This window comes from Panthera pardus, unplaced genomic scaffold (genome assembly GCF_024362965.1).
Source record: "Panthera pardus isolate Hobbes unplaced genomic scaffold, ASM2436296v1 HiC_scaffold_2, whole genome shotgun sequence".
NCBI classification, from domain to species: domain Eukaryota; kingdom Metazoa; phylum Chordata; class Mammalia; order Carnivora; family Felidae; genus Panthera; species Panthera pardus.
Genome location: NW_026526765.1, coordinates 51,260,882 through 51,275,066, shown reverse-complemented (window position 1 = coordinate 51,275,066; position 14,185 = coordinate 51,260,882). Strand labels below are relative to the sequence as shown.

The window sequence follows — 14,185 nt, the reverse complement described above, 5'->3', positions numbered from 1 at the left end:
TTGTCAGTGAATATGTCATTTATAATTAGTAAAACGGAAAAAGAAAAAAAGGTCACTACTTCTGGGTTGGACCTGGGTGGGGCCTTGCATCTTGTGAGGACGAAGTGGGATATTTAGCACAGTGCTGACATGGGGCATGTTATTATTAAAGGGATGACTTTCTCAAAGACGTGACGTGACGTTACCAGGGAATCCTTGGGGATACATTTTGAGCTGGGCCTTAATACAGTGGGTATCTAGTCCCTCCCTCTGTTTCTTTTCAGACTGGAAACACAGTATTGAAGTAATAAAATGTCTATACATTGAATGTTTTTAAAATTTCAGTCTTTTTTTGAATATTACTTTTCAATTTATTTTTATTAAAGTGTAGTTGACATACGATGTTACTAGTTTCAGATGTACAGCATGGTAATTTGACAATTTTATACATTAAGCTGTGCTCACCATAAGTATTATTATCATCTGTCACCATACAATGCTATTACAGTATATTGACTGTATTCCCATGCTGTACTTTTCATCCCTGAAGCACTCTTTTTTTATGGGCATAACATTATATTAGTTTCAGGTGTACAACATAAGGATTCAATATTTGTACATTTTGGGAAATGATCACCACAATAAGTATAGTTAGCATTTGTCACTTCACGTAGTTACATTTTTTTCTCATGATGAGAACTTTTAAGATTTATCTCTTAGAACTTTCAAATGCAGAATACGATATTACTGTCTTCACCATGCTGTACATTATATCCCCAGGACTTATTTACTTTACAGTTATAAGTTTGTACCTTTTCACTCCATTCACCCATTTCGCCCACCTCCTCCTTGCCACTGGCAACCACCAATCTGTTCTCTGTGAGTTTGGTTTTTTTTTTTTTTTTTACTTTGAATGTTTCTTTTTTAAAAAATCCACAGTGTTGAAAGCATGAAAATAAAAATCACACAAGATCTCAGCCCTCCAAGATACTGCTGTTAACATTTTGTTGTATATCTAATAGTTTCTTCTTGTCCATTGTTCGTTTTTTTTTTTAATTTTTTTTTTTAACGTTTATTTATTTTTGAGACAGAGAGAGACAGAGCATGAACAGGGGAGGAGCAGAGAGAGAGGGAGACACAGAATCTGAAACAGGCTCCAGGCTCTGAGCAGTCAGCACAGAGCCCAACGCGGGGCTTGAACTCACGACCGCGAGATCATGACCTGAGCCGAAGTCGGACGCTTAACCGACCGAGCCACCCAGGCGCCCCCATTGTTACTGTTTTTTTAAAGCTTATTTATTTTGAGAGAGCGCAAGAGTGTGAGTGGGGGAGGGGCAGAGAAGGAGGAAGAGAGAGAATCTCAGGAGCAGGCTCTGCACTGTCAGTACAGAGCCCGACATGGGACTTGAACTCTTGAACTGTGAGATCATGACCTGAGCCAAAACCAAGAGTCTGACACTTAACCAACTGAGCCACCCACCTGCCCCTCCATTGTTATTACTTTTAAAAACCAAAATAGGGGCGCCTGGGTGGCTCAGGAAGTTAGGCGTCTGACTTCGGCTCAGGTCAAGATCTCGAGGCTCAGGTCAAGATCTCGCGGTCAGTGGGTTCCAGCCCTGCGTCAGGCTCTGTGCTGACAGCTCGGAGCCTGAAGCCTGGAGCCTGGAGCTTGGACCCTTCTTCGGGTTCTGTGTCTTAAGTCTCTAACTCTTGCCCCTCCCCTGCTCGTGCTCTGTCTCTCTCTCAAAAATAAACAAACATTAAAGATAATAATAATAATAAATAATAAAAACCAAAATAAACTTTGATAACAGAAGTGTTTTTTGGTAAGGTGGATTGCACTCCCTGCACCTGAACTCCGTCACGGCCGCTTGTCCCTGTGCCCCAGCCTGCTCATCTCTGGTTATGGCTGAGGAACTCATGCTCTCTTGTCTGGCTCAGGTGATAAAGGGCCAGCAGCTTGTGAGGGAGAGTTTCTGGAAGCCTCTGCCTGTCCTGCTACCCCTCCTTTTCTGTGCCCTCCTCCCAGCCTTTCTGCTGGCCACAGAGATGTTGCCCCTGCCCTGCCGAGAGGAAGGTCACTCTGCCTGGCCCCGTTCCTGCCCTTCCTGCCCCTTTCCGCCCACACTGGCTGCTGAGTGCCTGCCAAGTGCCTGCCTAATCCGGGAGGGCTTTACAGGCCGCCCCTCGCAGGCTGCTCTTTTGTTTCTGGAATCCAGGCCCCTCACCAAGAGGGGTGGCTTCATGCACCCGGGCTGCTGTGGCCTTTAAGCTGACTTAGGTCAAAAGTGCTTGGGGAGGAATGTGGATCCTTAGAGCAAAGCCCTTGTAATGAAGGCCTTTTCCCCCTTAATTGGGTTACAGAAGGAATCAGCTGGGCTCTCAAACTAAACAGGGTAGGCATGCTGGCGTCCCACATTGTTGTTCATTTGCCAAGGAATCACCCTTCTCAGCACCAGAAGCTGAGGCTGACTCCTCATTCCATTTGACTTCAGGGTTCTGTGGAGGACAAGGGGATGGGTAGGTTTCCTTCTCTGCAGAGGCCCCCAGGCCCAGCTATAAACCGTCAAGTAGAAAGCTTCCCTCCACCCACCAAAGCATTCCATCCAACAGTTCCTCTGAGAGTCCAGAGAGCCTTTGACAGAGGCAGATAAGCTCAGTTTATCTGAAGTTTGATTGCCCAGCTTGAGGGAAAGGCCACTAATGCTTACTGATTGCTGTCAAGTGCCAAATATTTTACAGTTAGGGCAGTGTGACCCCCATTTTTCAAATGTGCCCCATTTTTCAAAAGTCCCTGGGGAGGAATGTGGCTCCTTAGAGCAAAGCCCTTGTAATGAAGGCCTTTTCCCCCTTAATTGGGTTACAGAAGGAATCAGCTGGGCTGATGAGGGCCCAAATGAGGGCACTGGGGTTCTGAATTCACATGCCCAAGGTTAATAACTGGGGTGGACCTGAGATTCCACCCCAGAACTGCCTGACTTAACTATCTGTGCCCCACACAATATGTGGGGAGAGGAGTGTATTTGATGCACCGTGGTACGTTACACTATTCATTCTGTTTTTTAAAGACTATGTTCTTAAAACAGTGTGAGGTTCACAGCAATATTGAACAGAAGGTACGGAGATGTTCCATGTACCAGCTACCCCCGCATACATGCACAGCCTCCCCCATAGCCACATGCCCCACCAGAGGGGTACATTTGTTACAGTCTGTGAACCTCATGACACATAAGTGTCACTTAAAGTCTTTTGTTTTTAATGTTTCTTTTTGAGAGAGAGAGGGAGGGGCAGAGAGAATCTCAAGCAGGCTCCGCACTGCCAGTGAAGAGCCTGATGCCAGGCTTGAACCCACAAACTATGAGATCATGACCTGAGCTGAAATCAAGAGGTGCTTAACTGACTGAGCCACCCAGGTGCCCCTGTCACTTAAAGTCTTTGGTTTACATTAGAGTTCAGCCTTGGTGTTGTACATTCTGTGGGTTTGGACAAATGTATAATGATGTGTATCCATCATTATAATATACGGAGTAGTTTCATTGCCCTAGAAAATCCTCTGTGCTTGGCCTGTTCTCTCCCTCCTCCACCCATCCCCTGGCAACCACTGATCTTTTAACCCTCTCCATAGTTTTGCCTTTTCCAGAATGTCATACAGTTGGAATCATATAGTATTTAGCCTTTTCAGATTGGATTCTTCCTCTGAATAATGTGCATTTAAGTTTCTTTCTTGCCTTTAAAAAAAATTTTTTTTTTAAGTTTTGTTTATTTTGAGAGAGAGAGAGCATTAATAGGGGAGGGCAGAGAGGAGGAGAGAGCGAGAATCCCAGGCAGGCTCCACAGAGTCCAATGTGGGGCTCAAACTCCGGAACCGATGAGATCATGACCTGAGCTGGAGTCAGACGCTTAACTTAACCAGTCGAGCCACCCAGGCGCCCCTCCTCCTTGCCTTTTCATGACTATCCATTCCTTTTTACTCCTGCAGATAGTTTTTGAGCACCTCCCTCTGGGCACTGGGCAAATGGTATAGGCAAAGTGGACTTGACCTCCACCCTCCGGAGCTAGAGTTTAGCAGGAAGACACATGTAAATAAGTACATACTTGGCCGTGAAGAATAGCATGCTAAGAGAACAAGGGTGGCTTGATTTTGAATGATGAGGAGTCAGAGAAAACTTAGGAAGGGACATTTAAACCAATATCTGAGGAATGAGCAGAAATGGGGGTGAAGAGCATCGCAGATGGCTGTTCTACTTTCAGAATCCTGCCCACTTTTGACACTCGGCCACTTCTGGGAACCCCTATTTGCCAAATCCTTCTTGACCCGTACTGTTGCCTGTTCCAAAGGAACATAACTTTTTCTTTTTTTTTTTAATCTTTTTTTAACGTTTATTCATTTTCGAGAGACAGTGACAGAGCGTGAGTGGGGGAGGGGCAGAGAGAGAGAGGGAGACACAGAATCTGAGCAGGCTCCAGGCTCTGAGCTGTCAGCACAGAGCCCAATGCAGGGCTCGAACTCACGAGCCGCGAGATCATGACCTGAGCCAAAGTCGAAAGCTCAACCCTCCCAATGAGCCACCCAGGTGCCGTCTTCATAACTTTCTGTTTTATGCATGGATGACTTCCTTTGGGAATCTGCTCACGCCAGCGGACCCTTTCCTCAGGAAAGTATACAGAGGGAGCTCTCTTCTCCCAGTTGACACAGGAGAAAGTGCAGGAGTTAAGTTTGACCGAATTGAGCAGGCAGGGAAGTCAGGACTCTGCATATCTGACCTGTTGTGTTTTGGGACTCTGAACTGCCTTGATGGGGGCAGTGCAGTCTGGGCCAAAGGTCACTTGTCTCATTTCCGGCAGCTGCTGCCTACGGAACACCAAGGATCTGTGACTGTGGTTGCGTCTTGTCAAGAGCCTCAGAGCCGGCTGTTTAGAGGAAATACCCAAGTAGCCTGCAGGCTTGTGGGGGCTGCCAGAGGAGGAGGCTGCTTTTGCAACTGCAGCCCCGCATTGGCTGCTGCTACCAGGTGTCTGGACATAGCCCTGGAGGAGCCTGGCTGAGAGATCTTCATGGGTAGCCACCCTACCAGTGTTTATGCCCTGCTCTAAGCCCTTCAGGGGCTCTCTGTTGCCCGCGGAGCAGGCTAGATGTCTTAGCAGGGCACACAAGGTGGGACTGCCTGCCGTCCTCACCTGCTTGTCTGGGCACACCCTACCTGTCTGGCTGTTCAAGTGCCCCGATTCCCTGGATGGGACACCTGTGTAGCTTTGCCAATGCAGTTTTTCCTGCTGAGCTTCCTCCCTTCCTGTATCTTCAACAGTCACTTCCTAAACATCCTTCCAAATCCTGGCTGGATGGATCTCTCCTCCTTGAAGCCCCCACTGCTGCTCCCTACTGATGGGCTGAGGGCATTCTCCACTCACCACTGCAATTCATTCCTCTTTCCTCCCCAGCTCTCCCCCTCCCTGCCTTTATTCCTTCCACAGCTAGTATTAGGTACCTGATGATGTTCGGACACCCCAGGGTGCTGAGAAAACAGGGATGAGCCAGAGCAGACCCAGACCCTGCCCTCAAGGAGTTTGAAATCCTACAGTGGCCCATAAATTCATCAGACAATGAAGATGAATAATACACAAGTCAAATCTTTTCTTTAAAAAAGTTAAACTGACAATAAAAGATTGTCTCTGATTTAAATGAAAAAAACTGGGGTGCCCGCCTGGCTCAGTTGGTGGAGCTTGCAACTCTTCATCTCGAGGTCATGAATTCGAGCCCCATGTTGGGTGTAGAGATTACTTTAAAAAAAAAAAAAAAAGACAGGTTGAGAAAAAGGTACATTAAAAGTCTTGTGGTCTCAGATCCCTTGCAGGTTAAGTAAAGCCTGGGGTTTCAGGACTTTGTCAAACTCCAGTTTATGTGTAAACATGAGGAAGAGAGAGTATTCACCTTGGAGCACCTTCCATGAGCAGAGCCCTGGGGTTAGCAAGAGAGATGTCCTGGGCTCAGAGCTCTGTGGGGGAACAAGCCAGAAGAGGAGAGATCCCAGCATGAAATCTCAACGCAGGCTTCACTTTCACAGGGAAGGCCTTTCTGCCTTTGAGAAGATGGGGGCGTTCACTGCTCAGGGTTTTCCTTTGTAGTGTTTCGTCTTTGTTTTTGTTTTTTAAGGAGGCTCCACACTCAGTACCGAGCCCAATGAGGGGCTTGAACTCATGACCCTGAGATCAAGACCTGAGCTGACATCAGGAATCCGATGCTTAAGGGGCGCCTGGGTGGCTCAGTTGGTTAAGTGTCCAACTTCAGCTCAGGTCACGATCTCGCAGTCTGTGAGTTCGAGCCCCGCATCGGGCTCTGGGCTGATGGCTCAGAGCCTGGAGCCTGCTTCCGATTCTGTGTCTCCCTCTCTCTCTGCCCCTCCCCCGTTCCATGCTCTGTCTCTCTCTGTCTCAAAAATAAATAAACATTAAAAAAACAAAAAAACAAAGAATCAGATGCTTAACCAACTGAGCCACCCAGGCACCCCTCCTTTGTAGTGTTGATCACCGTTTGGAATTGTGTAATTGCCTTATTATTTGGTTCCCATCTCTTACTGGTCTAGAAACTCCATGAGAATGGTAAAAAGATGGCTTTATTGAGATATAATTCATATAAAATTCACCCTTTGAAAGTATACAATTCAGTTGCCTTTAGCATATTAAGCATTGTGCAACCATCAACACTATCTAATTTCAGAATGTTTTCATGATCCCAAAAAGAAACCATTAGCAGTCACCCCCCCCCCCCCCCCCCCCCCCCCCCCCGCCCATTAACGTCCACCCATCCCTAACTCCCAGCAACTACTAACGTACTTTATGTTTGTATGGATTTGCCTATACTGGACATACCATATAAATGGGATCATACAATATGTGGTCTTTTATGACTAGCTTTTTTTCACTTAGCATAATGTTTTCAAGGGTCGTTCATATTCTTTCCTTTTTATGGCCAAGTAATATTGCGTGGTGTATGGATACATTTTGTTTTTCCATTCATCAGTTGATGCACATTTGGGTTGTTTCCATTTGGAGACTGTTAGTGATGCAGGTTGGCTGCGTCCGAGGACGCAGAGGAAATCCCGCAGGACCAGCCAAGAGGGTCTTTGGCTTCTCACAGGATAGAAATTAAGCACAAGCCGAGAGGAAGTGAGAGCAGCATTTATTGAGGACGTAAAGCAGATACAGACAGAGTGGGCGACTCAGAAAGGAAAGAGGTGTGAGTCTCATGTTTGCTTGGGGTCTGGGGTTTTCATTGAGGATTATGGTCAATGCACGTGTCTTCTCAGGCATCCAGCAACAAAGAGAAGTGTTTAGGTGTCCTCCATCAGTCACTTATGCCCTGAAGCCAATGGTCTTGGTGAGTCAGTGGTCTTGGAAAATGGTTCACGAGGACCCACCTCATCACTTCTTAGATGTTATCTGCTGCGCTGAATGACTCCAAAGAAATCATTAACTCCATGCCCTTTATAAGGAGGACATACATTATCTGTACCATAAAGTGTGTGTAGAGTGGAGGTATAGGTCCTAGCAAGAATAGAGGCAACAAAAAAGTAGTCTTTCATGGGGTCCATTCAGTTTCCCTATCTTGTTATGAATAAAGCTGTTAGAAACACTCCTATACAAGTTTTTGTGTGTCCATGTTTTCATTTCTCTTGGGCATACAGCAAGGATTGGAATTGCTGGGTCACGTGCTTCCTCTGTGCTTCACGTTTTGAAGAACTGCCAGAGTGTTCTCCACAGTGGCTGCACCATTTTACCTTCCCACCACCAGTGGATGAGAGTTCCAGTTTGTCACATCCTCACCAACACGTGTTTATTTTCTGATTTTGTTTTTCTAGTAGCAATTGTAATGGGTGTGAGGTGGTATCTCACTGTGGTTTTTGATTTGCATTTCCCTAATGATTGAGTGTTGTGCATGTTTTCATGTGCTTATTGGCCATTTCCATGTCTTCTTTGCAGAAATATCTATTCAGTCCTTTGCCCATTTTGAACTGCGTTGTCTTTTTATTGTTGAGTTGTGGGAATTCTTTATTCTGGATACAGCCTCTTATTGATACATGATTTCCAAACATTTTCTCCCGTTCTGTGGGTTGTCTTTTCACTTTCTTGATGTTGTCTTTTGAAGCATGAAGGTTTTACATTTTGAAGTCCAACTTAGATGATCTTGCTTCTAGTTCTGTTGCTTCTAGTCACATCAAAGAAACCATTGCCTAAGTGATGAAGATTTGCTCCTTTTGTAAGAGTTTGATGGTTTTAATCTTCCATTTAGATGTATGTCTATCTTATTCTAGGTTATATCCCCAGTGCCTAGAATAATGTCTGATGTATAGAAGGCACTCAATACTTACCAAGTTAAATGAATGAATTAATATATTTTGAATGAATAAATGAATGAATGAATGAACAGATATCTCTTGTCCCAGAGCTGTTGCTATCTCAGTAGAGTCACACTGAGAAAGTGGCTGAGAAAGTGGCATGATACAGACAAAGGGCTCCAGTCTGTTTTAATCTCACCCACAGGGAACCTGCCTTTAGTAAGCTCTCACAGTTCCTTTTCTGCCAGTTCCCCCTTTCCCACTGTCCCTCAATTTTGCTTCTCTTTAGTTTCTCTACTTGACAAAATATAGCTATGGCATTTCCTAAATAAATCATATCTGGCCTACTTTGGTTAAATTGCAAATATAGTAGATATATAAGAAAATTTTTCCTGTCATTAAAAATCTTGGTTGGCTTGATATTTCTCTTGCTGGCTTATGTTGGAGAAATAAATTTGGATAACATGGCAGTGTACAAATTACAAAGTAAAAGTTGCCTCCTTGGGTGGAGGGAAATATGTTTAGAATTTACTTTTAGAAAAAAAATGTATGTGCATGCAGAGAGAGAAAATGTAAAATGAAAACTGAGGAGCCTGGGTGAAGGGTATTTCAGGAGTTCTTTGTACTATTATTTTAACAGCTTTTTGTGTATTAAATATTTTTTAAATGTTTTGGTTTTTTTTTTTTTAAAGAAAGAAAGAGAGAGTGCAGGGGAGGGGCAGAGAGAGAAGGAGAGAATCCCAAGCAGGCTCTGTACTACCATCACAGAGCCCGATGTGGGGCTCGAACTCACGAGCCGTGAGATCATGACCTGATCCGAGATGCTTAACCAACTGAGGTCAGGTGCTTAACCAACTGAGCCACTCAGATGCCCCATATATTAAATATTTTTTAAAATTCATCTCTCACAATCCCACCCAGAGAGGCAATTAGGCTGGGGTCCCTGAGAGGTCACTGTGTGCTGGGTGTTTACATTCATTTTCTATTTAATCCTCCCCTCAGCTGTTGAGGAAGAGGCAAAGGTGAAGGCAGGTGACCGTGCTAGCATGACTTGGTTGAGTAGTGCAACTGGAATTGGGATGCGGGTCTCTGACCTCCAGGCCTATATTCTTTTATGGCTTATATATCTCAAATACTAATCCTTTCCCCAGGGAATGACTGATGTCTTTGGTGCCGATTATCTCCTTCATGTGCCTCTGTCATCATATCCTTGACACTTCACAAGCCTGTGCTCACTGAGGGCAGATGGGAGATGGTCCAGGAGTTTCTGGAATAGAGGGGCTGCCATCCTGGGACTTGAAGGGTCTGGAGGGAGTCACTGCCCCTCACCAGCCAGCAGGCAGGCCCCCGTGTCTCGCTTTCCTGGGGCATCCGAGGCTCTCAGGAGGCAGCCCTGACCCCCCTTCTGTCCCTCCTGTCCTCCAGGAGCTGAAGCTGCCTGCCTTCCGAGCCCACTCCCCACTGTTGAAGAGCCGCCGGTTCTTTGTGGACATCCTGACCCTGCTGAGCAGCCACTGTCAGCTGTGCCCCGCGGCCCGGCACCTGGCTGTCTACCTGCTGGACCACTTCCTGGACCGCTACAACATCACCACCTCCAAGCAGCTGTATGCCGTGGCGGTGTCCTGCCTCCTGCTCGCAAGTATGTGGAAACTGCTGCTTCCCACCCACCCGCCCCCCTCCTTAGAGCCTGGGTGCTCCTGAGTCATTTTACATTTCTGAGGTCTTTGCACATCTTCTGTGTCCATCCTTTGCCAAATGCAAACTATAGTCATAATAATCAACACTTTCTTTAGCGTCTGTAGTGTTCCAGGCTAAGTGATAAGGATTTTAGCATGTTGATTTTAATGCATCCACACCATGACCCAAGGAGACAGAGAGACAGATACTTATAGTACCCCCATCTTACCGAGACATAGAGAGATTAAGAAGCTTGCCTTGGGTCATCTAGCTAGTATATAGCAGACACAGTTTGAGCCCAGAACTGCGTGGTGCCAGAACCTGTACTCTTAAGGCAGTGTCACCAGGGGCATAGGGCCTCTGAATGTGCTATTAGGGGAATGTATGTTAGGGGAAACCCTAACAACCACTGTTCTTAGAGGTATGTAGAAATGTGACTGCTTGATTGGGGCCAACCAAGACCCATTGTGTTGTCACCAGGCCTGGACACCAGGCCTCAATCTTCCATTGAGGCCCAACAAAAAACACAGCATAGCTGTCTGTCTGTCTGCCTCAGTAGGGACTACCGCCTGACTATGCTGCTCAGGTCATGTGCTTAAAACACAGTTCTCTCATGCCATCCTGCTGCTTAAAATCGCCCCCTGGTTTACCAACAGTCTGAGGATAGGGATTGTCTATCAAGGTCCTGTCTGTCTGACCTCATACATTTCCCCTCTTCAGGCACTGAATTCCAGCTAGGCCCCCTCCTGTCACAGAACTTTGCCCATGCTGTCTCCTCTGCCTAGAAAGCTTCCCCACCCCACCTGTCTGGACCCAATTAAATGTCACTCAGACCCCACATCCTTGAGAAAGCCTTCCCCCACACACTCAGCAAATACATATTTCCATGGCATCATGCACTCTTAATTAACACCCACCCCCGCTACTAAACAGTAAGTTTTGGGGAGGGAAACGAACCTAGTACATCATAAGACCGGACAAAAATATTTGTGGAATAAAGGAAATGAATGAAGCTAGAGGTTCCTTCCGAGCTGGGCTTTCACACCTCTCCAAGGTGCCCTTAATGGAAAGGAGTGACGTGCCCCAAAGTGGCTAGCTACAATCATGACATTTCCTTGACATCTAGTATTTTCTTCTTACAATTCAGTCAGAGTTTACATTCCCCTCTACAATATGTTATCATCCTGTTTTATTATATCGTCCCCTCTCCAATCCTTGAGTCCCACCGATGCCACAAGAGGATGGTACCCATTTTCTCCTATGGCTCTGTCCTCGGCATGCTGCCCTGAACCCCTGTGGCCACGATCACCTGGTTCCAGAAGCACAGCTATAGAGTCTTAAATATTCTGTATTGTTTTCCACCATGGCACTTTCCACCTGTTATTCTAATCCCTTTGGCTGTTTTGGGTGTACAGTCTTCCAATTTGATTTGCTCTACCTTGGGCCAGCTGGATTTCCTGTGTTCTACAGAGAAGTCAGTCTTGCTGGGTGGGAATCCAGTCTGCTTGCTACCTCAAAGTCCCAAAACAACATGTAGCTCTCTTCCGTCTTGGGAAGAGATGCAGGGCTTGCAAGATATCCCTGTCGGCCGAGGGCAGAACGGGCATCACATTTCAGGCGGCCTAGGAGAAGTCCGCGCCATGGCCTTTGGCCTGCTGCTGTCTGTGATCTATGGGCTGCATCGAGGCCCCATGGGGGCAGGGGACTTAGATTTCCATGAGGCCATGGAGGCTGTCCCCCAGCGTCTGTCTGGGGAGCTGGGACGTAAGGCGCACACTGGAGACGCCTTTGTGCTGCCGCCGTCATGGCAGAGGGAAGAGGGCCTTTCAGACAGAGAGGCAGACACCCCCACCCACATGTCTGAGGGCAGCAGCCAGCCTGGGGCAGCAGGAACGGATTTTTCAGGACACCTGCCATATGCTCAGAGGCCCAAGGAAAGAAAAGTTTCCATGACAGCCTGAAATCCTATTCATTGCTCCCTCCCCTCTCCCCAGGCTGACTATTAGCCACAAGGGGGGGGGGGGTGGTCACCTTGCCTCAGGAAGTTTTGAGTTCTGCTAATTCTGTACCAGACAATTCCTAGATAAGAAGAGTAACATTTCTTGCACCCACCTGTCAGTTTTTCAGTTTTTAGAGCTGTTTCCAGATAAGGGCCTTTGCACAGATGGAACCTTCTCACCTACCTACAGGCCCTCTGCCCCCATAAATCAAGGGTCAGTCAAGGGTCCATATCTTGGTCAGACCAGTGGAGGTCAAGGGTCAGACCCATGGAAGGAGGTGGAAAAGCAAGAGCTTATAGGTTGTTCCATGGTGGACTTGGTCTTCCTATGATTGAGTTAACTGTTCACGTAACCTACACGGCATAGAATCCTACCATAAATATAATCTAGATGTAAGTATCCTGTAAATAGAGTAGAGCCACTGTCTTCTTTAATCTTTCATCTTTTACAGCTTCCCAGCCCCTCTTTTTGTTGTTGTTATGGCTGTTTAATTAAAAGGATAATTTGGCAGCATGGAGGCCCCACAACTTCCAGGTGAATGGGCTTTGTCGGCTTGCCGTAACTGTCATCCTGGTGGCCGCAGCTTTATTACTTACTAGCCCCTTTCTCCACACCCAGCCGTGTGTCAAGCACTTAACACCCATGTCTCGTGGAATCCTCCCAACCAGCCTATGTGGTTGTGCTGTCATCTGCCCATTCCGTAAGCTCAGAGAGGCTGAGTAACTTGCCTATGATCACACAGCTCAGGAGTTTTGTTTGTTTTTTAAATGCGGTAAAATTCATATCACAACATGAAATTTACCATTTTAGCCATTGTGAACCATACAGTTTCATGGCGTTTAGTACATCCATTAACACTGCTGTGCAACTGTTGCCTCTCTCTAGTTCCAGAACATTTTCATCCCCCCTGAAAGGAACACTTGTATCCATTAAGTGGCCACTTCCCATTCCTTCCCACTCACAGCCGCTGGCAGCCATTAATCTGTGTTCTATCTGTACGGATTTGCCTGTTCTGGACATTTCATGTGAAAGGAATCCTACAGTACTTGACCTTTTGTCTGCTTTCTTTCACTTAATGTTTTCAGGGTTCATCCAAGTTGTAGCGCACATCAGTCCTTCATTCCTCATCATGGCTGAATAACACTGTTGTATGGGCATACCACAATTTGTTTATCCATTTATCTGTTGATGGACATTTGGGTTGTTTCCACCTTTTGGCTATTATTATTAGTGCTGCTATGAACATTCAGTACCAGTTTTGTTTGAACACCTATTTTCAGTTCTTTTAGGCATAAACCTAAGAGTGGAATTGCTGATTAGAATTGGCTCTTCAGTGTTGAACTTTTTAAGGAAACCCAGAGTTTTGCTTTTGCCTAGCTACTGCTGCTCCGAGATGACTGGGTGTTGAGTGCTTGGCCAGGGCATGAAGCAACCTGAGAAGGAGAGAGGGTGGGGAAGAAAACCAAAAAGGCAGGAGGCATGACCAGGGTGGCCTTTTTGGTAGGGCAGCATGGCCTTAAATGTGAGACATTGTTATTACAATCAAAAAGGTATGAGATACATTTTTATTATTAAAAAATCCAAAAGATACAGTAGTATAAAAATTCATTTCCGGGATGTCTGGGTGGCTTAATCAGTTGAGTGTCCAACTCTTGATTTCATCTCAGGTCATGATCCCAGAGGTGTGGGATTGAGCCCTGCATCGAGCTCCATGCCAAACATGGAGCCTGCTTAGGATTCTGTCTCTCCCTCTCTCTGCCCCTGTCCCCCTTGTGTGTGTGTGCTCACACTCTCTCTCGCTCTCTCTAAAAGAAAAAAGAAAAAAAAAATGTTTTCCCCAAACCCATAGGCCTTTTGCCACAGTTTGGTGTGTATACTTCCAGACCCAAACATATTTATGTGTTTTCATAATTGGGAAAATAAATCTATTTTTATTGACAAGGTGGTAAAAGGAATCCTAGATTACACCCATATAAACTGCCCAGTAAACAGAATTGCAAGATTCCCTCCCTTTCCCCCATTCCATCGTACTTTCTCTTCTGGATCGTGAGCCCCATCCTGCCCCTCACTGACTGCTTCTGGTATGTGAAGTGGGAAAAGTTAAGGGTGACAGGTTTGTTTCTTGGGGTAAAGTTCTGACTTTCAGGCTTTTGTAGGTGAGGCTGAGTCCTCTGCTAGCCTTCATTTCAGCCCTCC

General features: G+C 46.1%; 1 protein-coding gene across 2 annotated transcripts in view; it reads left to right on the top strand.

The window, feature by feature from the left end:
- Window positions 1-14,185, top strand: part of CCNJL (cyclin J like) — a 58,318-nt gene that overhangs the window by 20,315 nt on the left and 23,818 nt on the right. For both annotated transcript variants that reach the window (XM_019433761.2, XM_019433760.2), the window contains exon 3: window positions 9,738-9,951. In XM_019433761.2, the coding sequence (XP_019289306.1) occupies window positions 9,738-9,951 (214 nt within the window). The remainder of the gene's footprint in view (window positions 1-9,737; window positions 9,952-14,185) is intronic.